Source organism: Dermacentor andersoni, chromosome 1, assembly GCF_023375885.2.
Source record: "Dermacentor andersoni chromosome 1, qqDerAnde1_hic_scaffold, whole genome shotgun sequence".
Lineage (NCBI taxonomy): Eukaryota > Metazoa > Arthropoda > Arachnida > Ixodida > Ixodidae > Dermacentor > Dermacentor andersoni.
The window spans coordinates 246,012,670-246,034,821 of NC_092814.1; the positions used below are offsets into that span (position 1 = coordinate 246,012,670).

General features: G+C 43.5%; 1 protein-coding gene across 5 annotated transcripts in view; it reads left to right on the forward strand.

Annotated features, from left to right (window-relative positions):
• Window positions 1–419: 419 nt before the first annotated feature.
• The window catches only part of Ogg1 (8-oxoguanine DNA glycosylase), a 70,670-nt gene continuing 48,937 nt past the window's right edge, over window positions 420–22,152 (forward strand). For 2 of the 5 annotated variants that reach the window (XM_055063603.2, XM_055063604.2), the window contains exons 1-7: window positions 420–668; window positions 1,082–1,471; window positions 1,820–1,907; window positions 4,285–4,476; window positions 5,832–5,976; window positions 6,367–6,416; window positions 6,486–6,628. In XM_055063603.2, coding sequence (XP_054919578.1) covers window positions 589–668; window positions 1,082–1,471; window positions 1,820–1,907; window positions 4,285–4,476; window positions 5,832–5,976; window positions 6,367–6,416; window positions 6,486–6,566 — 1,026 coding nt within the window. In that variant the 5' untranslated portion in view covers window positions 420–588 and the 3' untranslated portion in view covers window positions 6,567–6,628. Of the gene's footprint in view, window positions 669–1,081; window positions 1,472–1,819; window positions 1,908–4,284; window positions 4,477–5,831; window positions 5,977–6,366; window positions 6,417–6,485; window positions 6,629–12,883; window positions 13,256–18,146; window positions 21,962–22,152 lie in introns of those variants that run through there. The other 3 variants (XM_050196090.3, XM_055063606.2, XM_055063605.2) reach the window with 3 other exon arrangements.

The window sequence follows — 22,152 nt, forward strand, 5'->3', positions numbered from 1 at the left end:
ATCGACGCACACTTGAACGTATGACTTTGCTACACAAGATTGTACACGGCCAAAGTTGCATTGATGCCCCGATTTCCTTCAGTCATCCCACTGGGCGTGCCACGCGCCGTTCACACCCACTTAATATTGTTCCTTTCCAGTCTTTTGTAAATTGTTTTAAGTATTCGTTTTTTCCAAGCACTGTTGAAATTTGGAACAACCTAGCTGGTTCCTTGCGGGAAAAACCCAATGAAGAGTTTTTGAAAGAATTGTCTAACCACATTTTGTAATTACGTTTCAAATTCATTGTATGTTGTTTTGATCTAATCTCTGGTGTATCCACTCCTGCTATGTCTCATGTATTGAGACAGCAGTATTTGTAAATAATAAATAAAACGCGCCACTTCTCGATGTCGCCTCAAGAATCACAATCGTCATCAGCTGGATATTCTCCCGCGCGTCTGCTCGCGCCATATTCCAAAGTGCCGGCGAGTGTGGCTTACATGTTCAAACACGTCTGACACGAACTTTTTACCTCGTGATCGAAGGCAAAAAATATCTATTTGTGCAAAAGCTAAGAGTGCACTAGAATTTACCTTAAACGTTAACATGGTGTCATCAGGAGTCATTAAGTGCAGCGCTCGACAACTCAATCTGGATGTGACACTGACGTGTGGGCAAGCTTTTAGGTAAGTTTTGAATCGAGCGTGCGTGCAGGTTCTGCATGCCGCTCCTGAAGCTGGCGCAACAGTACATTTGTCAAGGTTCTCACTGGTATTGTAGAAGTCGCGGGGCGCTTTTTTTGGTTGCTGGATGTACGTCGAACAAACTTTGTCGCGGCTGCGGCGCTTGTGCCGAGTCAGTCACGCCGTACTGTATAATAACTTTGGTACTGCGATTTCTAAAACTCCCCGTTCACATGTGCTGGGCTGCAGAAAAAAACGTCCCGCGGCTTCTGCAACACCAGTCAGAACCTTGCCCAGAACAGTATGATAGAAACAACAATGCTTATGGCCATTGTCTTACCGGCTAGAGTAAAAATGCAAACGAGCTCGTCACTTCGAAGAGGCGCTGATCGCTTTTTTTTTATTTTTACGTGCAGGTGGAAGAAGAATAACCACTCTGAATGGATTAGTACTTTTGCAGGCAGGGTATGGTGCCTGAGGCAGGATGACGACGGAAACATCCACTACCGGGTGCTCAATGTTGTTAACAATGGATTGTGCTCTCCAAATATTGATAATTCACCCGCAGTATCCCGCAGCAGAAAGCGGAAACGCTTGGAGAGTCTGTCATCAGGAGAAAATGAAGACCTCTTGAGAGACTACTTTCAGCTGGGAGTGGACTTAGAGAGCCTCTACACTGAATGGTGTCGTGTAGACCCTACCTTCAAGGCAACTGCGAACTACCTCCCAGGAATCAGAGTACTGCGACAAGAGCCCTTAGAGGCTCTGATGGCCTTCATTTGCTCATCCAACAATAACATCACTCGGTCAGTCCCAAATAATTTCTACATGTCATGCCTTCATCCAAATGCCTGTTTTTTCTGGATGCATTAATTTATTTATAACATCTACTCAAGTGCTCAGTAATTTTGCCCCTGTGCATATTGAAGACAAATACTTTCTAAATAATTTTTATTTTTAAGCAAGCAACAATAACCGTTTCTTTGTACAAGCTTGCAAAAGCATAACAGAGGAAAGTCTTCATGGTGGGCTGTAATAGCAAGCAGATTTCTGTGCTGTTGTCTGCTCTAACATTGTTGAAACTGCATTTTACCGTACACTTTTACGATAACTGTGACAGCAACAATTTCCTTTCTTCACTTCTTTTATTTCAGCATCAGCTCTATGGTTGAAAAGCTGTGCACCATGTATGGAACTAAGCTTCTTGAGGGCAAAGAAGGGTCCTTTTATGCCTTTCCTACGGTATGTAATTCTTGCAACACTTTATCAAAATGTATATATAGCCGATCACGATCTCTAATGGTCAAAACATATAGCTTATATGTCTTATAGTGCAAGGTGAAAACTAGGTTTCTTAATACACAACTTAGGTGGCTACACCTCTGAGTTAAAACTAAAAGTATACAAATTTATAAATGGACACTTTCTTGAATACGCCAGCGTCATCTGGGACCACTGCACAGCAGTCGATAAAAATAGTCTAGGAAAAAAAATTAAGGCAGGTCCTACGCATCATGGGATTCGATGTTTGTGAAGCATTTTCCAGGTGGATGCTATCCAGCATTGTTTGAGGATCTGTAAGGTGTCACCAGGTGGACCAATGTGTTTGTATAAGGCAAGTAGTTGTGTGTGTGTGTGATGCGAGAGTGTGTGCGACAACAGCAGCAAGACGTCGGTGCCAGTAACAACGATCATATGTGGGCTACGGCATGATATGTACTCTGGCTGTTCATGGCGAGTTTATGACATGCCGATTGTTGGGTTCTACATAAGTACTGGATAAGCGTAACTGAGAGAAACGCTGATTGTGACATCTGCAACTACAATCATATGTACAGGTGCGGCCACTGCTAGTGGTAACACAAGAGACCGTGGCAGCGCTCTACGGAGCGTTACCTCCAACGCCTCGTGAAGTCTTGGCAGATGACTTGCTATAGCAGATGACTCTCCAGGCTTTTTGCCAATTGCTTTAATTATGCCTTCACTGCAAGACTTCATGAGGGGCCAGTGGTGGGGCACTCCCACAGCGATGCCATGAGCTTCGTGAAGTTCCCACTAGCAGTGTTCCCACTAGCCTGTACCTATGTCTATGTAATGAGCAAAACAAAAATAAGGTGAAAGCTGGAGCTGGCTTTCACCATGTTCTTGTTGCTCATAGTCTTGAATTTCCATCTCCCGCCTTCCCCGTGTTTTTCCCATGCCTATGTTAAAACGACAATGGCAATTGTACTCGGGCAAAGAAACATTAAAACCTGTTCAACCTGGACCAATCCTGAAGGTGGTACAATGTCATGCAGCATCTGCGTAGTGTTACGAGGAAAGGACTGGGGAATCTGGGCCAGTCCCAATGGTGGCACAGTCTAACACAGTATCTCAAAGTGCTAGCTGCCACGAGGAAATTACGCAAGAAACTGGCACACGACGCACGTACCAAACATCTGAAAGAGCTAGTTGGCTTTGTGTACACTCGTATGCGATCACGGCCCAATGGCTAAAGCATTGGGCTGCTGTTCCAGAAGACAGATTCGATCCCATCATCAGTTGCACATTTCTATTTATGAGACAGGAACCTACCTACTTGCCTACCACAAAGTGCTGGAATGGGACAAAGAATGCTTCACATTAAATGTCAACAACCAGTTGCCCAGTTTACATTGCAAAATTAGGGTTAAGACCAGAAGAGCTTATAAAGGAAAGGTCAGAGCCTCTCATCATAAGTGCAACAAGAGCATGAAACTGAATTTTGCCTGCACAAATTGTTAGATACATATTTTTTTCTTTCCGAGGACACTAAATGATTGGAATTCCCTTTCTCAGAATTTGGTGTTGCTTGGTTCAGTGGAATAGTTTGTGTTTATTATTTCGATAGCCTTGATGCATTTTACTTTTTCCTTAACATGTGAAGTATTCTTGTATTCACTTATTTTATTTACATATTTTTGTAACAGTAGCTGTTCTTATATATATTTTTGCCCACTCCTGCTTTGACTCGTGGTTTGCAGTATCAAATAAATAAAATAAGTAGCAATCAATATTATAGCTGTGGGTCAGAATTGCATGCCCATACCTGAAAATGGAAACTTTTTGAAATAGCAAATTCAAGGTTTCAGCATACTCAAAGAATGACATCAGTTACACCGTGCATGTGCAGAACCCACACACAACTTAGGTTATTTTGTGTGCAGAGTAAATGTCTGAGACCTCCTTTGCATCTATCGTTTGCTAAAATCCCTTAGTGACACCCACAATAGCTTGCGCTTTTAACCTAATCTGTGTGTAGTGATGTACAGTACAGCCTAAACCTTGTGTGGAGGAAGGTCATGACAAAACTCAATTTTGCACGTATTTATATAATAGGTGTTAAAGTGTGAATACTTGCATGCAGTAATGCTCGATATTATCAACTATGAAAGCTTTATTGACCTTATTAAGCACAAAACATAATAAAAATAAAAACTTTATAGCTTCCTGGAAAATAGTCAGCCCTATGTCATGTATATAACCAAAAGCCCTACAAGGCACTGATGGTGATTTGTGACTTTGTGCAAGCAGAAGCAGTATACTTGCAATACACATTACTCATTGTGAAATGAAGCCGTGTTGTGGCATGTCCTTCAAGGCTGCGCAGATGGACCGAGGAGGGGTTGAGGCAGAGCTGAGGGCTGCTGGCTTTGGATACAGAGCAAAGTATGTGCATGGCACGGCCAAGGCACTTGCCACACGGGATCCTATGTGGTTGCAATCACTTAGGGGTGCCTCTTATGCTGAGGCGCACCGCCAACTCGTTGAACTTCCTGGTGTCGGTGCAAAGGTATGACTTCCAGTAATGATTATTTGGCTTTAGCCAACTTAATTTTCACACTTCCACTTCAGCTCAGTTCGTAAGTGACTGTAGCACTAGCACTAGAAAACATGCAGACACGTGCATGAACTAGACAAACATAGGCTCCTAATGAAAGGAAAAAGCCATGCTTGTACCAAATGTTCATTATAAGTACTATAAAAACCAAAGCAGCGGTAGATTTACTAGCACAAGTGTGTTAATGGCAAGTTGAGTGCAACCATTTGGGTGTTTAATAAGTTCATTAAAGGTGAGCAAATATCCAAAACTTTTGCATTTAATGAATTGAATATTCAATTTGTGTCCTCAAATCGAATGCTCCAAAGAGCCCTCAACATGAGAACAAACTGTACTTGTTCTGCTCCATACTGCCAAGCAAAACACTCATTGCCCTGACAAAGGTGTGTGCCCTTGTTGAAATGTTGGCTCCAGGCTGAGGCTTCCCTTGACCACCTACACTGCTGATCACTTCAAGCCTCTCTCTTCCTGTGACCCCTTTTTTCATTTGTAATGATTTTTTGCGCTTTCAATAAACCATGCTTCATAACGTGCAGTGCAATGACAGAAATTGCTCCAATAGCACTAGAGGTTGTTAGTGTAGTGCATGTGATAGAGGCATCCTGAAGGTGCGTGACCTTTTGTGGTTAGCTCTTGCTGTGGGTTGTCTTAGGAAGAACTCTGGAAGAATTACTCATCCTCCAATAAGCGCTGGCCAGTGCAGCAGCCCAGAGGACACCACAGCATTTACCTAGCTTTGATCAACACAGTGCACTGTTGTGGCGCCATGTGCTAGGTGCAATTCAACACTCTTTCCTGTCTCAGCAGAACCTTTTCAATACTAGCGGAGTTGAAACAGACAGCTGATCTCTATAATAATGACAGAACATCCTTTGTCCTTGGCTTGAGGTGAGACTAAGCGATGACTGATTTTACCATTTATTTCCTGCTGTAATGACAGAGAGCAAGTAGCATGAGAGCGAATTAGGATTGAAGTGTGCAGCCTGGGAACTGCCATGTTGTTATGCAATCACTGCAACTGGCGAGCGCCATCCCAATAAGCTCCACACATGCAAAGTCATGGTAGCAGCTATTGGTAGTGTGTAAGACAGTAATGCATGCTAAAGGTCTGTAATATGCGAATAGGTAATATGGCAATGAGGAGAGTGTTACTGGCACCGCCCGTTTAAATTCATTTCTGTGTAGGGAAGCAGTAATACGTTATACTCTTTTAATGTGGCATGAAGTGTGTGTGTGTCCTCAGAATATACTTTCTTTACGATGTAGCTTTGTTCTTTAAATGTTCATTATGTGTAACTGGGTGCCAGGTGGCTGACTGCGTGTGCCTAATGGCACTGGACAAGGCTGAGGCAGTGCCAATTGATGTGCATGTCTGGCGCATGGCAACTCGGCACTACCTGCCCCATCTTAGGTCCCTGAAGAATCTTTCAGCAGTTGCCTATAAAGAAATTGGTGAGTCTAGTTTGCATTTAATTGAAGGGAATATGTATTTAGTAATTTGTCGTCAAAAGTTGTGTTGACAAAGAATTGTGCATGAAGAAAGGGTCTCAGAAAATGTCTTGTGGGAAATTTTGGCTACCTTGCTGAGGTATGTTAGTCCAAGCTAACGAATTGAAGGCATTCAGAAGAGAAAGGGTAACCTTATTTGCAGCACCACAGTTTACTATGCTTTGCTTCATTGAGGTACTTTATCATGCTGTACTGTTCTGTGTGAATTGTATTATTTTATTGTTATGCCGTGTAATGACCAGTTCGGTTATTTTTTAAGATACTTAGCTGATAATGGTGCAACAGGTATAAAAAGGAATCTCTTTAAACAAGTTTTCTTGTTACCTGTTTTAGGTGACCACTTCAGGGAACGCTTTGGCCCCTATGCTGGCTGGGCACAGTCTGTAAGTGTTAATTGATGCCATTTGTCATTTGTTCAGCATTTTTAATGCTAATAATGACTTAATATGCAGGTGCTGTTCACCTCCGATTTGAAGAAGCACACCAAGTCCAGTCCATCAGAATCTGAAGATATAAAAGAGAGTGCCACTTAATAGATCAGACCAGCAGACAATATTTTCTTCCGTGATGTCATCCAGCATAGGTGTATGCATAGGTAAGCATAGTCCTCCATTTTTCAGTGTCCACAATTCTCCACTTGTGGATAGACACACTGTTGACTACAAGTGTTATTACTCCTTTCTGTAGTGATCAGTAAGTATGGAAACTACGAAGCTTTATAGCATAACTTACTAAGAACATCTAGTAGGAAAAAGAACCCTTGAAGACTGCTGTATTCCTAGTATAAGTGTAAACAAACTTTTGGTGCTGCTGTTGGCATGTTGGGGATGTGTTAACCCCCTTCAGACGCTGCATGCAGACAATTGTGCATGCCAAGGTTGCATCAAATAGAAAAGCTCTGATTAAAGTAATTATATTTAAAATGTGTTGCATACATGTTGAAACACCTCTGATTGGACCTATGCTGCAAATTTAAATTTATATGTATTTGTAAAGTGTTTTAGCAAAAAAAGGTAGACAGCTGGCTGTTTTATGTCAGTGTCTGTATGTCGTTATGTAGTGCATCCACTTCTTTCTTAATTTTTCACAATATCTCATATCAGGCATATTTTTCAAGTGCTGGAAATGTGCTTTCCAAGTATGCTAGACATGAATTGTTGATGTTCTCATATCTGATATTCCTGTTGAGAGTTCTGGCATAGAGTCCACATTCTGTGAGAAAACTCACTGAAGAATTTAAAAGTCTGATTCTTTCTGCTGCTGTGCATAGTTAATTCTGAATGGACAGAATTAATTGGCACCTGAAAGGGTTAGGAAGTCCCAGAAGTTATTTTTGTCAGACAAAAAGCAATGACTTAGACAGAGGGTATTTCTCAAATTAATGTTTTCACAGAGATTTCAGAAGAAATAATGCCATTTCACAAAATGTGGCAAATGCATTTGGGGAATAGATCTGCCTTGCACTAGACATTGCTGAACCGTAGTCCCAATTCGTTCCTGGACTAAACCACCAAGTAGAATGTGGTCTCCAGTGATGGTACGTAGTTGGCTTTGCCAATAATTGCGCCAAACTGCACCAAGAGGTGAAACCTGCTGCATCCTGCTACATTTGGGTAAAAGTCTCAACTTGCGCCAAACCTGCATCAAGACATCAATTTTGTGGTTTTTCAGAGAAAGAAATGACGGCAATGCTCGAAATTCATCATTCAGCCTCCCACGACTATGGTGCCATTTTGAGCTGTCATGAGAGCTGACAGGCGAGTGCTCTGTACTTTAAAAAAGATGAGGTCGTGATAATGCAGGGCCACAAAATCTCGAAAGGTCACTACACATACTGAACAGATGGCAATATTGGGTTAGGCTTATGGTGATGGCTAGCAGACTGGACACAGTCATAGAACAGCTGTGCCAATTGCACCAAATTGCGCCAAGAGTGTTCATTTGCACCATCTTGCTCTGAATGGCATTTTAGCGAGAAATTGCCTCAAGCGTGCACCAAATGAAGCATGAGGAGAGCCTCCTTCCGTCAGTGCTACCTCAGTAGTAAAACTAAAGCTAAAACAAAGCTCGTCATCATTATCCTGGAAGTCAACACGATCGAAAAGGAAGATTCCATGGTTGTAATTTAGTCTGCTTTCACATGTTTTACGGCACAGTTATGCAGGACAGATAGCGCACATTAGAAGCAAGTTGTGGACATCTTCACGGTAGCTTTGGTTTAGCTGCGCACATTCTAGGGCGTGAACTTGCTGATATGCTCTATATTTTGCAGAACATCTTAAAGACAATATCTCTCTTAGGTAGTTGCTCCCACTTTTCTGTATCAGCTATGTGTGTTTCCAGCCTCTTTTGTGGGCCATTCCCGTGGGTATGTGCAGTCTAAAAATCTGGGCCGTTGCCATGGAAATGTGCGGCTGAAAGTGTGGGCTGATGCCGAAGGCGAGTTTGAATCCCAGTGACGCTGTTGAGCAAAGTATCGTTTTTATTTGCCCTATAACGAGAGTGTAGCTGATGATGAGCTAGCGGCCCAACGACAGCACTCGCTGTGTTAGTGTGTGCATAGCAATTGAGGGACACAGCAGCAAAAACGTGGGCCGATTTCAAAGGTAGTGCAATCTAAAGATATGGCCACTTCTCGTGGGTATGTGCAGTCTGCAAATGAGTGCCGATCTCAACGATAGTGCAAGAAAAAAATTGACCACTCTTCCACTACTGTGAAGAGGGATGCAAGCGAAGCTTGGGATCCGCAGCTCTTCGTTGTCGTAACGCCTCAGCTTTGCGCACCCTCATGGCAAGGTTGGCACGTCGACAACGAGCCCTTTCTCGAGTGAGTTCACAAAGTGTGGCCCTCTCCCACTGCCGTTCCTTCAACGCAGCCTGCTCTTCGGCAGAACGAACCAAACGCAGCCTCTTCATCTGACTGCCGGGCATGAACTGGTGGGAAATGGCGGGCATGAGGCAAACAAACACACCCTTTCCCTCCTACGGAGGGAGGAGACACCTGTGATTGGCCCGTGCCTTGCACTGCATCTACTTATTCATGCATATAAAACCCCACTTTAAAGAGCGCATATGATGATGGTTAGTGTGGTGGTCTCGCAACCTTGAGGTTGGTGGTTCGAATCTGCAGCTGGACAAGCAATTTTTATTTTCACCCAGCTTGGGCTTTTCGTACAGCAACAGCAACACTGATGCTGACACGAATGAGGCAATGCAAGCTTCGCTTGAAAAAATGATTGGGCATTGCAACGCTACTGCTATATCACTCTCGCAATGGTTTATGCAATTGAGTGCTGTGCAGTGACTTCACCCCATTCTCACCCCCTACTGGCTCAGGGGGACATTATCTTTGATCGACTGACTTGTACCCTTCTTATTGCAAAATTGAATTCAGTACATTCGTTTATGCCACGAAGTATATTTTATTCCATTTATGTTGATGACGTGCACATGGGATATAAATCCTGTAACTTCGCCATCTGTGAGCGACAGGTTCAACTTGGCCTAAACAAGATGTCAAGATGGGCACAGGAAGATGGATTTAGGATAAATCTTTTAAAAATCTCCTGTGTTCTTTCTTCAAGAAATAGAGGCATGGTCGCAGACCATGCCTCTATTTGCATGGTCAACCCTTACCTGTAAGCAGACAAAACATTTTAGGCATCATTTTAGACACGAAGCTAATGTTTATTCCACACCTGAAGTACCTTAAGAACAAATGCCTAGAAAACACTGAACATTCTTAAAATCCTTTCAGACACAATGTGGGGTAGCGACAGGAAGTGCCTCATGAACCTTTACAAAAGCCTCATATGAACATGTTTTGATTACGGGGCTATTGTGTATCAATCGGCTATTTTTAATGCCTTGAAGGTGCTGGATCCTGTCCATCACCTAGGTGTTTGCCTGGCGACCGGTGCCTTCAGGACAAGTCCTGTAGAGAGTCTCAACGTTGAATCTAACGAGTGGTTGCTCCATCTTTGAAGGATGTACTACTCTAGTTTTATATATTTTCTGAAAGTGAACGCAAACCACTTGCATCCCTCTTACATAACCGTAAACGACAACACATCTGCAGTGCTGTTTAATAATCAACCTGCAGCTAGAGTACTATACTCTCTGCACGTAAGAAAACTTTGTGAGGAAGTGGGTGTCCCAATCCTTAAGCATAGCCTGATGGCCCCAGCGAAGCCATTACCGCCGTGGCAGTGGCAGCTTATAGAATGTGATAGTTAATTCGTAGAGGTGACAAGACGCTCCTGGGGCACATGTTCGGATGTATTTTCTAGAAATTCACTCAAAGTACTCATGCACAGAATTTTACACAGACACTTCTAAGTCACATGCCAGTGTGTTTTATGCAGCAAGTCGGTCCATCCTTCTCGAAATCCAATGTCCTGCACCTGGAAACAAGTATCTTTACGGGTGAAGCCTTTGCGCTATCTTCCATTGTGAAACATGAAAAAAAAAAAAGAACAATTATATTCACAGACTCTCTAAGGGTCGTAAAAGCCTTAATGTCACTGCGTAAGCACAGAAACCCGGTAGTTAGTGAGCTCTATTCCGATCTTTGCCCTATGTATATACAGTATCTCACCAGCATGTCACTATGCTGGGTGCTTGGCCATACAGGCATCAAGGGCAATATGCAAATTGCCACATCAGTTGCATCACAAGCTATTATTCCTACTGTAGCTGTCCCTGCCACAGATCTGTAGCTTTGGTTACGAAAGAAGCTGCGAAGCCACTGGCAAATTAACAATAAACTTCACATAATTAGGCCACAGTTAGGTTTTCAGGCCTCCACAACAAAGACGCGAGGAACTGAAGTCCTATTCTGTTGACTCATTGTAGGACACACGTATGGCACCCACAACTTTCTGCTGACTGGTAATGGACCTCTGACCTGTGGTAGATGTAGTGAGAGGCTGACTGCCCTCCACATCCTCTTAGGAGTGTCGAGAAGCAGAAGCTGAGAGAAAGAAACACTTTTGTCTAGCATACTGCCAGCACATCCCACTCCATCTGTGAATGTTTCTTGGAGCAGAACCGTTGTTTGACACCAAAGCAGTTCTAGGTTTCTTGAGTAATGTTGTATGACATGTTATTAGCTCAAGCAAAAAATTCATAGTGCATCCTCTCACGAGAAGATGCTGCTGCAATAGTAATGTTCTGTATAGCACGTGTCTCCAGGCCCTTAGGTTGCAAGGGCTCTGTCAAGGCAGTAGTGCTTCGTGCAAGCTTTTACCTCTGACATATTTAGTATATGTATTACCCACCTAGAATGTATTTTTCGTGTTCATAGTATTGTCTAACCTCGATATATCGAACACTCTCTATAATATCTTGAAAATCGCATGCATTTTTTATTCTTATTTCGAATGGGGTTGGCCGTAAAATGGATATATCGAACTCCGCCATCCCAGCCCACGTGCACTCTGCTGATAGGCGGCGAGCTTCGAAGATAGCGATGGTGTGATGGGCGTTCCTGACTGCACTACAGCAGCTCGCATCGAAATCACCGAGGGCACCATTTGAATGTAGCAGCGTACGCACGCGGCAGCTTGGCTAGTTCGACAACATCAACGCATTACATTTGCCGCACTGACTCCTCGGTGCCACGCTCTGTGTCTGCCGCACCTCGCGAGGAATGGCGGTTTACATCTACAAAGACACGTGACAGCGCGCCATAGAATAATGAATGCGCGCTCACCGGGCTCATTCATAGACGCCTTAGCAGACGCCACTTCATAATTTGTTATTGACAGTGTTTTAATATGCTTCGGTTGACGGACGTGGAGATCGCAGCGGAAGTAGCAGCCAAACTTGAAGATGCTGCCGAGGTTGCATGATCTCGCAAGCGTTGATGATGTCCCGCTCCCGACTTCAACTGAGGCCGTAGCTGCTTTGGCCCTTCTTTGCTGCTACTGCGGCGCAATAGAAGGCACTGGCCTATCGCTTGTGGATTGTTTAGATTATGTTGAGGACGTTGTGGTGAAGCATGTGGCTGCCAATAAGGAGCAGGCTACACTACTGCAGTACTTTCAGCCAAAGAAATAAATACTTTGTGGGAAGCTTCAAATGAGTATTTACTGCGCCACGATTTGGGCGTGGTTGGGGATCGTTATTCAGAGGAAATTTGTGTGGCTCACGAAGTCGGCACGGCCTAGGCCAATGGCACGTGGCGCAACCAAACGCGCGCTCCGAACAACGATCCCCGATTGCACCCTTGGTTCATTGATTGACTTGTACATGTTTTTGATTAATTTTTTTTACGTGATTTTATATATCAAGTTCTGGTTATCTTGAACTATTTCATGATCACCGTGCTGTTTGATATATCGAGGTTCGACTGTATACATCATTAGTCATTACCCTATTCTTATACACATACATTTTATGCGCTTTACAATGACTGTTTTAAGGCCCCTTTACAGCCACCTCGCATCTACCTCTCATTATTCACTGCTATACTGTCAACTCATTTAACACTAGCCTGGTCCTCTTCGGCCATAATTGGCCCTTGCGCTATGAAACACCAATTCATCATCATTGATTGATGTCAACTTGAGGTTGACTCACCTTCCAACTTCTTGTTCTTATTTGTTTTAAGTGCAACGAATGCGCTACGCTTGTTGCAAACTTAAATCCTACATAAGCATCTTTCAATCTCGTATACACACATGGAAAGCCATTTTCTTAAATATGAATGCAACTATAATTTCGTATTTTTTAACCAGAACACCTCAGTGATGCTTACAAAGTCGACTCCACTATATTTATTGACTATTTCAATTGAAATTGGGATTATTGTATACATTTGTAGAAGGGCCACACTTCTTTTTCGCAGTGAGGTGCGGCCCTTACATGGGACCAAACCTTTTGGTCATAATGTTGTCGGCGCAGCTGGCAACTACTGCACGCCCTGTATCCCCGAATGTACCATTGCATCAGAGGTCAACGTGCAGCTCTCACCATCTAGTAGGGGCACGCAGAAGTGCGTAGTGTGCGAAAATTCGCTGATGCACGTGTGCGGCATCAGGGCACTGAATGCGATTGTTTTTCCGATGGAAATTTTCTTTCCAAATTTCGGGCTGCCAAGTTAGGGGTGCAGCACTTACATGAGTCTATACCGTATATGTAGCTGGTATGTATAGGTATGTGGGACACTGTACCAAAAGTGCTTGTCACTGTACAAAATAAAATTTGTTTCCTGTGCCAAGATCTGCTTCAAAAGGCTGGCCCACCACTGCGAACACAATTGTGCAAAAAGGCACTGGATTGTGATGTCAGTGAAAATCACAGTTGTCGCTACTTGACGAATGCAGCTTACAATAGTCCTTAGTATAATTACCATTTGCACCTCAGTTGAAAGATACCATTTCTCATCGCAACCATCTAAATCACACTGATACCTCAGCTGTGAAGATGGTGTGCCTCAACACTACGTATTGCAAATGGTGATCCCAGCAGGAGGACACGTGTCCTGGCACGAACTGCATCACCGTTGACCTCGCAGAACGAAAGCTCTGGTGGAACAATTGGTCATGTACAAATGGTTGGTGGTACATGAAAATGTGCAAGCTTGTATGAAAGCTTCATGTGCTGACACCGTTGCACGTGAATCATCATTGAAAGAAAACTATAAATTTGATTAATTGTTGTCAGACCAGGGCAATTATTGTATCCGACATACAAGCCTAAGACAAAGGACATACATTCTGTATATAAACGTGTTTTTATTTCATGAAGGAATCCGTTTGTATTCTGTGCAAGATCCCCGCAACAATTGCAGTTTCGTTCAACTCTTGCAAATGATAAACGCTCGTGACTGTGTTGGATGAACTTGCACAAAGCTGCACGTAAACAAAGAAGGCTATGAGACTGTGGTGTTGGCGCGACATGCACTCACCAAACTAAGGGTGATTTTCTCAAGTGAGCACATCTATAACTGGCAACGTAGTCGAGTACTGTGATAATGAGCGAGTTTGGCACTAGCATGTGTATAAAAATCAAAGCACTGCTCACTGTGTTTGCAAACGGCTTCCATGGTGTCTGTCCACATCGGATTGAATCAAAACGAAACTATAGCAGCCCGCTCTCTCGCATGAGTACTTCATGGATGGGGCCCCGTGCATGCTGCAAAATAAGATTGGAATCGAAAGAACCTCCAAAGCTATGACTCAACGTTTCTCTCTTTTTTTTTTTTTTCCCAAATGATAAGCTGAGTTTCAGCAGGATCATAGGTGTGCTTTTGAGTTGCACTTTTACAATTTGCAGTGATCCCCAATCACAGGGCTTGGCTTGATTAAGAGGTGCACAACCAATTATCTTCAAATCAACAAATGTTTATGCCATGGGATAATGGGGATGGGAAAATACTGGGAGGCTAAATTATTCTTTTTGCTCTATCAGTGTTGCAGCTTGTGCACTCTGCGAATATGCATTCTAGAAGTGAATTTTTCATGTAAAAAAATGTAAAAATAAACCTTACTAGAAGATTACCCTACGAAGTCAAGGAAAAAGTAGTCTTTTAAATATTATTGAAATAGAGAAAAAGAGAAAATTTGTTACAATTACAGGTTCTGTAAGACGGAAGTCATAAACTTGAGGTTTAATTGCATTTTGTTTAAAGTGGTAAAGTTATGTACTCGAATATACTATATTTCTTGCTTTTTGTTTTCAGAACAAATGCATGTCAGTATTTGTTCAAAATAATGCTTGGAGCAGTACATGTAGTATGTTCTAGTTTAATATATTAAACAGAAGGCAGAATTCTTCAAGAATTCAACCTGCCAGAGTGCAATGCAAAGTACCCGTGTAGTTCTACTCCTGAGGAGAGCAGGAGGATACGGTATCAAATCTCGGCCATGGCAGCCAGATGCTAGCTGGTGCAGAACACAATCCCTCGTGTACTTATTGTCAAAATTATGCGGAGCCTTCCATCACCACAATCCTCATACTCCACGGAGTATGCCTCATCACTTATTTAGCCCTGCATTTTAAGAACTGCAAGGAACCATAAGTGTAGCTTATCGTTCCTTGCATACACCTATCGTACACCTAGCTTGTACTCAAAGCATGAACATCATCAGAAGGGTTCTTTTCCATAGTAAGAAAAATGGCTAGAAAATTCATGCAAGTGTGCACTCCCAGTATAAAAGTTTCTTCAGCTTGCTTCTTGTCTCTACACCACAACATTGAAGAAAGCCTCCTGGATAGACATACTAATGTGAATTGTTTAGAAAAAGTACACATACGGGAGGAGGCGTGGAATTGAAAAACTTAGCGCTCTCCGTGCAGAAGAGTGCCTAGAAAATTTATGCCAGCATGCGCTCCCAGTGCTGAAGCTTCTTTTTCAGCGTGCTTCTTGTCTCTGCACCACAACTAAAGTGTAGTGGTGCAACTATCGCCTCCAGAGCCAGTGAAAAAGAAGCCAGCTCACGTGCATGTAGTGCAAGAATAGAACACGCTAGCACGCTGGACCAGAGTGGCCGTGCTATCGGCTGCTCCTGAGATTTCACGGCACTATAACTGGCCAGCCTAAACAATGTGTGGCTACGGCAGCTACCTTTTCACACCACCTCCCACAAAAGCATTGTGGAAAGCCTCCTTGAGAAACACACTAATATGAATTGTGTAGAGAAAGTACAAATAAGGGAGGAGGTGTGGGGTGAATTTCGTGAAGAGGTGAATTTCATTTTCTGGGATATGCTTGACAAACATATACATGTGTGTGTGCATATACATATTCTTGTTAGAGAACATGGCTGTACTGGCAGAAAGAGCTAATTAAGATCTGTTTGAGTAGCAACCACTGAATTTGCTACAGTTCCAAGTCCACATCACCAACAAAGCTTAGAATTTGTCACACAACCTCGCATCATAATGTGCACGCTTAGCTTTTGGCTTCTCTGAAGTAGAGGCTACCTCTGACATTGTGAATCTGGGGCAAATTAACAAAGCAGGCATTGTTAATGCTGGTTGGCATAATTAAGACTTGGTTCAAAAAGTGTGACAGAAAAAGTCGAGTGGAAGCAATCTGAGGCATCTTAAGAGCCAGTGGAAAATTTAAATTGAGGAAACAGTGAACACAGTGAACAGCAAAATAACACAAAGTACACCAAATAAGTGTTAAATGTCACTTATTTTTCTGCTTTTCTCTTCTTCTGTCCCAAGAAATCAAAAGCACTGTTAAAGAGGCCCTGAAACACTTTTTCAACATTGTAAAAAAATGTTGCCGATCTGTTAACAAGGCTCCTATGAACATGCAAGCCAAATATTGCGCTGCATGCACCAGGGAACTTACAATCTTGTGTCAAAAGTAGTGGACAGTCGTTTGCTCTCGCATCCACAATGTCGTCATCGAAAGCAATTTGCCCAGCAACGCTATTTGGCTGATCTCGTGATCACGGGAACATTCTCAATACATAATAGCTAATTTTTAATTAAATAAATGAAAAATATATATGTCTGCGACCTCAAAAAGACAGAAAAATAATTTCATCTTTGTGCTGCACTTGGCCTCCAAGGTGGCCGCCACAGGGTGCCGCGACGGGCCCTTTCATCGCCGCGGCACTCAACTTTTGGCCGGGGCTTTGCTGTCTTGGCTTTTCTGCTGTGTAGCTTCCAGCATTCTAGCGGAGACGAAGTTGAGGGAGAAAGCTGGGTATTGGTGTGAAAACTCCACTTATAGTTGGAGGATTCAAAAAATTTTTTCGACACGAGATTTGTGGGATGACATACATTATAGTGAGGCCATTCTATGATTAATTAGAAAAGTGTTTCAGGCATAGGCTTTCTCACTATATTACCTAGAAGGAAATCTGGTGCTGCTGTGCTGTGATATGCATGCGAATGCCTGTGTATTGTGACTTCGGATTGGCATCATTCTCGAAGAGCCAGGACACCTTGAAGACATGCCTGGCAAGCACCGTTCCGTCTGTCACAATTATTCATTTTCTACTAAATCAGCACGTAAAAAGCTGTTTTAGCTTTATTATGACACAAAAATATGTTTTGTTTAATTATGAGAGCTTGTTATTGCATGTCCAATTATATGAAACATAAGAAGTTTCAGCGGGCCACTAAAGTTGGAGGACAGATAACAAGATTCGCGCTCGCTTTGGAACAGTTTGTCGTCTGTTCTTGCTTTTCTTCACTTGGTTATGCATTGTAGGTGAGTAAACTTCATTGGAAGATGCAATGTGGGTGAATAAAAACCTTTTATGAAGATATTATGAAGAACGCGTTATTTGTGTAGCCATATCACGTTTTAGACGAAGCCTTTTACAACACCAGCCAACACGAGCCTCGGAGATACATATGTTGTCATTCCCATGATGGCACAGCGTCCCTTAGGAAACTCCCATAGACAGTGGCGCCAGATTTCCCTCTAGGTGTTATAGTAAGAAACTGTATGGTTTCAGGGCCCCTTTAAACTCTGCCCGACTACTTGGCACAGTAACACATTTGCAGAAGCTCCACCCTTGTGGCTTTCCCTTCATTGCCACAGAAAGTCCGCAAGTATAGCTAGGCTTCCTAAGCACGTCTTGCTTCACTTACCACGAAGCTATGCTTTGAGTGGGCAGTTGTAAGTAGGCTCAACTGTATTTTCTTTTTCTCTGTTGCATTCAAAGAACAGCGACTTAAAATGGTAAACCAATGAAAACACTCATGTGACTTTTGATGGTCACACAAGCAAAAATATGCAGAACAGTTTAGCTGTGACTGGAAGATTCGCTAGCTTTGTAATCTGTGTATAAATTAGTGGGTTAATATGTACACACAGAAGTTCACATGAAAATGGAGTCTTGAAATGATCAACAGCGGTTGAACAAGAGATGTTGCTGGAGCCAACATTTTGATGCTTTGAACAAGCACATAGATTGTTTCTAGGTTCATTTAAACTATATGTGATGACACTGTAGATTGTGCATCAACTTCTGTGCCAACCTGGCATGTAGCTGCACACAGTGTAGCTTGTAAAACCGCATAAGTATGTTTGTATTTCTGTGTAATACACATTTCATTTTAACAAGTGCCTTTTATTCTTAGTACAATATCACCCTCCTTCTCCATTCCCCCTTCATGAAATTGTACTGCTTTTACAGGGAAACAAAGACAAGGAGGAAGTAGGCCCACACATGGAAAATAAATATTTTATTCCAAGCAAACGTAAAAAAAAAACATTTTTTTCTTCTCGTTTTCATTGACAGTCACTTCAAAGAGCAAATAGGAATATATTAATTTTCAATGTGCCCCAGTGAAATACATTGGCATTCCAGTTAATTGTGTGTTTCAATGCATAAAACAGCCTTTTCTTTAAAAAAGAAATGTAAGAGGGACAACAGTGCATTCTTACTGCAAGTTTGATGGCACGTATCTCGAAACTACCTGCCGTGGTGGCATAGTGGCTATGGCATTGCGCTACTAAGCCTAGGCGTGCGGGACTGAATCTTGGCCATGGCAGCTGCATTTTGATGGGGGTGAAATGCAAAAGCACCCGTGTGCTGTGCACAGGTGCACATTAAAGAGCCCCAGGTGGTCAGAATTAACCCGGGGTCCCCCACTATGGTGTGCCTCATAGTCAAATTGTGGTTTTGGCACGTAAAAGCCTAGAATCTTATTTTAATTTTTTTAATATCTCGAAACCGGTGCCATCCTCAGAATTCGTTCCAAGTCTGATAAGCCTTGCATACTTGCTAGCTACAATTTGTAGATTGAAATATGTGCCATAAAGTAACTAATAGTTAATCTGTGTAATTATGTTAATTACTCCGTTAAACATTTTTATTTCTCATAGAAGTAATGGCCACCTCATTGAGTAATGTAGATGATGGGTTAGAATTGTGCAATCTGCCACAGGCAACTTTTTCAAATGTGTAGCTAAAAAGAGACACCCTGTATACCGCTCTGAAATATACGACGGATTTGTCAGGAATTTTGCAAAACCCTTGTAAACTTGACAATTTCACATAGGCTGTAAATTTATATATTAAGTTGGCCCCCGCTTGAGATGCTCTAGGACATGCAGTTTACAGAACTGTTATAGCTATTTGTGGTGCAGAGTTGCGTATTTGCAATGTTCGTGCTTTTCGAAAAAATTGAGTTCTGGACATTTTTGCAATTAATTCGAGGTCCTAAATCAAAATTATGCTTCCTAGAGTTGATAAAGTTTAATTGTATCTCTCAAATGCAACAAATTTCATTTAAATCAGTCCAGCTATTGTCTTAAATGCATTTTGTATGTATCTGAATGGGGAAATCAGAGTTGGCCTGAAGCTAAAGCTTCCTCTTTAAGGAAACCTGCAATCTCCAATTCTCCAATAAGCAAGTCCACCCAGCAACTAGATAACTTTCAAGAAAATTTGAGCCAAATGTGAACACATGCAGAAAATAACCTACACTTTTGTTCAAAAAGCTGCAGCGGCTATCTGAAATTAAGTGCTCATAAGACATTACAGATGACAGCTTATTGGGCAGATGAGCTGGATACCTTCAATGGCCACAACCGATCAGTGGCAGCTTATGGACTGCAGGAGTCATGAAAAGTGGGCAAAAAACGAAAAATGAAAGCAAACTACAGCAACTCAAAGTGTGCAGCAGCATCAATACAAGACATGCTCAGGCAAGGGTTGTTGCCCGTCTGTTTTTCTATAGGCACAGCCAACTAATATACATGTGTCACTGTTTTGCACTTCAGCACATCCACACTGGGATGCGCAAACCTTTTTTTTTTTTTTTTAATTCTGCATTCAAAGTATTGTAGAGCTCTGGCATCACAAGCAACCACAAGATTCATTCCTTTCAAAGCCATAGTGGGGGGAAAATAAACTCCCTTTTCTCTTTACTTTTACTTTGTCTGCATTTTCCCAATACTCTTTGCTTTTCTTAACATGGAACCCTCTTCTCTTAAAGCAACCACTGTTTCACCATCTCTTTCCAACCGGTCCATGAGGAGGAGCACTATCCCTCTTGATTGTAACCTACCAGGAAATCGCACCTGTCCCGTTACCCGGTAGACGAGCCTGACGACGCCGACAGTAGTACCGCCAACGGCATTTTCTCTGTGTCTGCCTTCGCTAACATCGCCGATGAGCAGTACCGAGACCTACCGCTGCGAGCACTCATCGAGCGTCTGCGCTCTACACCTACCGACGCGTCCGTTCGCCGCTATGTTCTTCAGGGCGGCATTCTGTACCGAAGGAACTTCCTCCCTGACGGATCTGATCTTCTTCTTGTCGTGCCAAAACATCTACGACAGACTGTGCTCTTTGAGATGCATGACGCACCTACTGCAGGACATTTTGGCGTAACCCGCACGTACGACCGCGTCCGCCGCCGCTTCTATTGGCCTGGTCTCGCTCGCTCCGTCCGACGCTATGTTGCTGCCTGTGATACCTGCCAGCGTCGGAAAACACCTCAGGTGCTACCTGCCGGTCATCTCCAGCCGATCACTGTCCCTGTGGAACCGTTCTTTCGTGTTGGATTAGACCTCCTCGGTCCCTTTCCCACGTCATCCTCTGGGAACAAATGGGTAGCCGTCGCAACTGATTACGCCACCCGATACGCTATCACGCGGGCTCTCCCTACCAGTTGCGCCACTGACGTCGCGGACTTTCTCTTGCGTGACATTATCTTACTTCATGGCTCCCCGCAACAGCTGCTCACTGACCGTGGTCGTAACTTCCTCTCGAAAGTTATCGCCGACATTGTACGTTCCTGATCCACTCAGCACACGCTGACTACCTCATACCATCCTCAAACCAATGGCCTGACAGAGCGGTTAAACCGTACTCTTACCGATATGCTGTCCAAGTACGTTTCCAAGGACCACCACGACTGGGACATTGCCCTTCCTTACGTCACATTTGCTTATAATTCTTCCCGGCACGACACCGCCGGATTTTCTCCCTTTTATCTACTCTACGGTCGCGAACCGACCTTGCCCCTTGACACGGCACTTCCTCCTGCTTCGATCTCAACAAACGAGTATGCGCGCGATGCCATCGCCCTCGCCGACCATGCATGCCAGCTTGCCCGTGCTCGACTGACGGACTCTCAAACCACTCAGCAGCGTCAGTACAACGCCCGCCACCGTGACGTACAGTTTTCGCCTGGTGCGCTCGTGCTCTTGTGGTCGCCCTCTCGTCACGTCGGACTTTCACAAAAGCTCCTTTCGCGATACACAGGGCCGTACCGCGTGCTGCGCCAGGTGCTGCCTGTGACGTACGAAATTGCCCCTGTGAACTCAACCTCGTCATCTACTGTGGCATCTAGTGATGTCGTGCACGTCGGTAGGCTCAAGGCCTACTACACTGCTTCCGAGTCCGGCCTTTAGTCGCTCCGGGACGGCGCTTTTGTCGCCGGGGGTAGTGCTACGGAATAGTATTACCGATGACGAAGAGGCGAGCAGTAAGAAGACGACGACGACGACGATTGGAGGCTAGCGCGGGCTGTTGCCTCTTGGCCAAGTGCGGCGTATTACGTTGTAAATATACTTGTATATAGCTTTTCATCTGCGTCTTCTTACGTAACAATATTTAGACTAGGTAGGAGTACTTCCCCCTTACCCAACCCGATGTGTCCATACAACAGGAAAACACATTAGGAAAGTGTCAAACTGACATGTTTACTCACCCCCTACAATTAAATCTACTCTTCCCTACACAATACTACCCTGAGTGTAGGTTCTGTGGTAAATCGGGTACACTCTACCACATCCTATCCTACCATCCTATGTGATCAGAACCCCGACCTATCCCCCATCTCCAATACTTTCTGTGAGCAGTGGGATAGTGTGTTGTCCAGTGCACGCCTCGTTGACCGGCAGCCTGTGCCATATCCACCAATCGACTACCAGACTAGGAAGCCACCCCACAATTCATTTTCATTATTTTGCTCAATAAACGCCTTTCTCTCTCTCTCTCATTTCTGTCATGATTATTCAACAAGATGCCCTCTTCTCTAATCACTAGACCCGCTGTGGTCGCTCAGTGGTTGGGGTATTCTGCTGCTGCATGAGGCTGCGAGTTTGATTCCCAGCTGCCATGACTGCATTCTGATGAAGGCAGAATGCAATAATGTTTGTGTACCATGCTTTGAGTGCATGTTAAA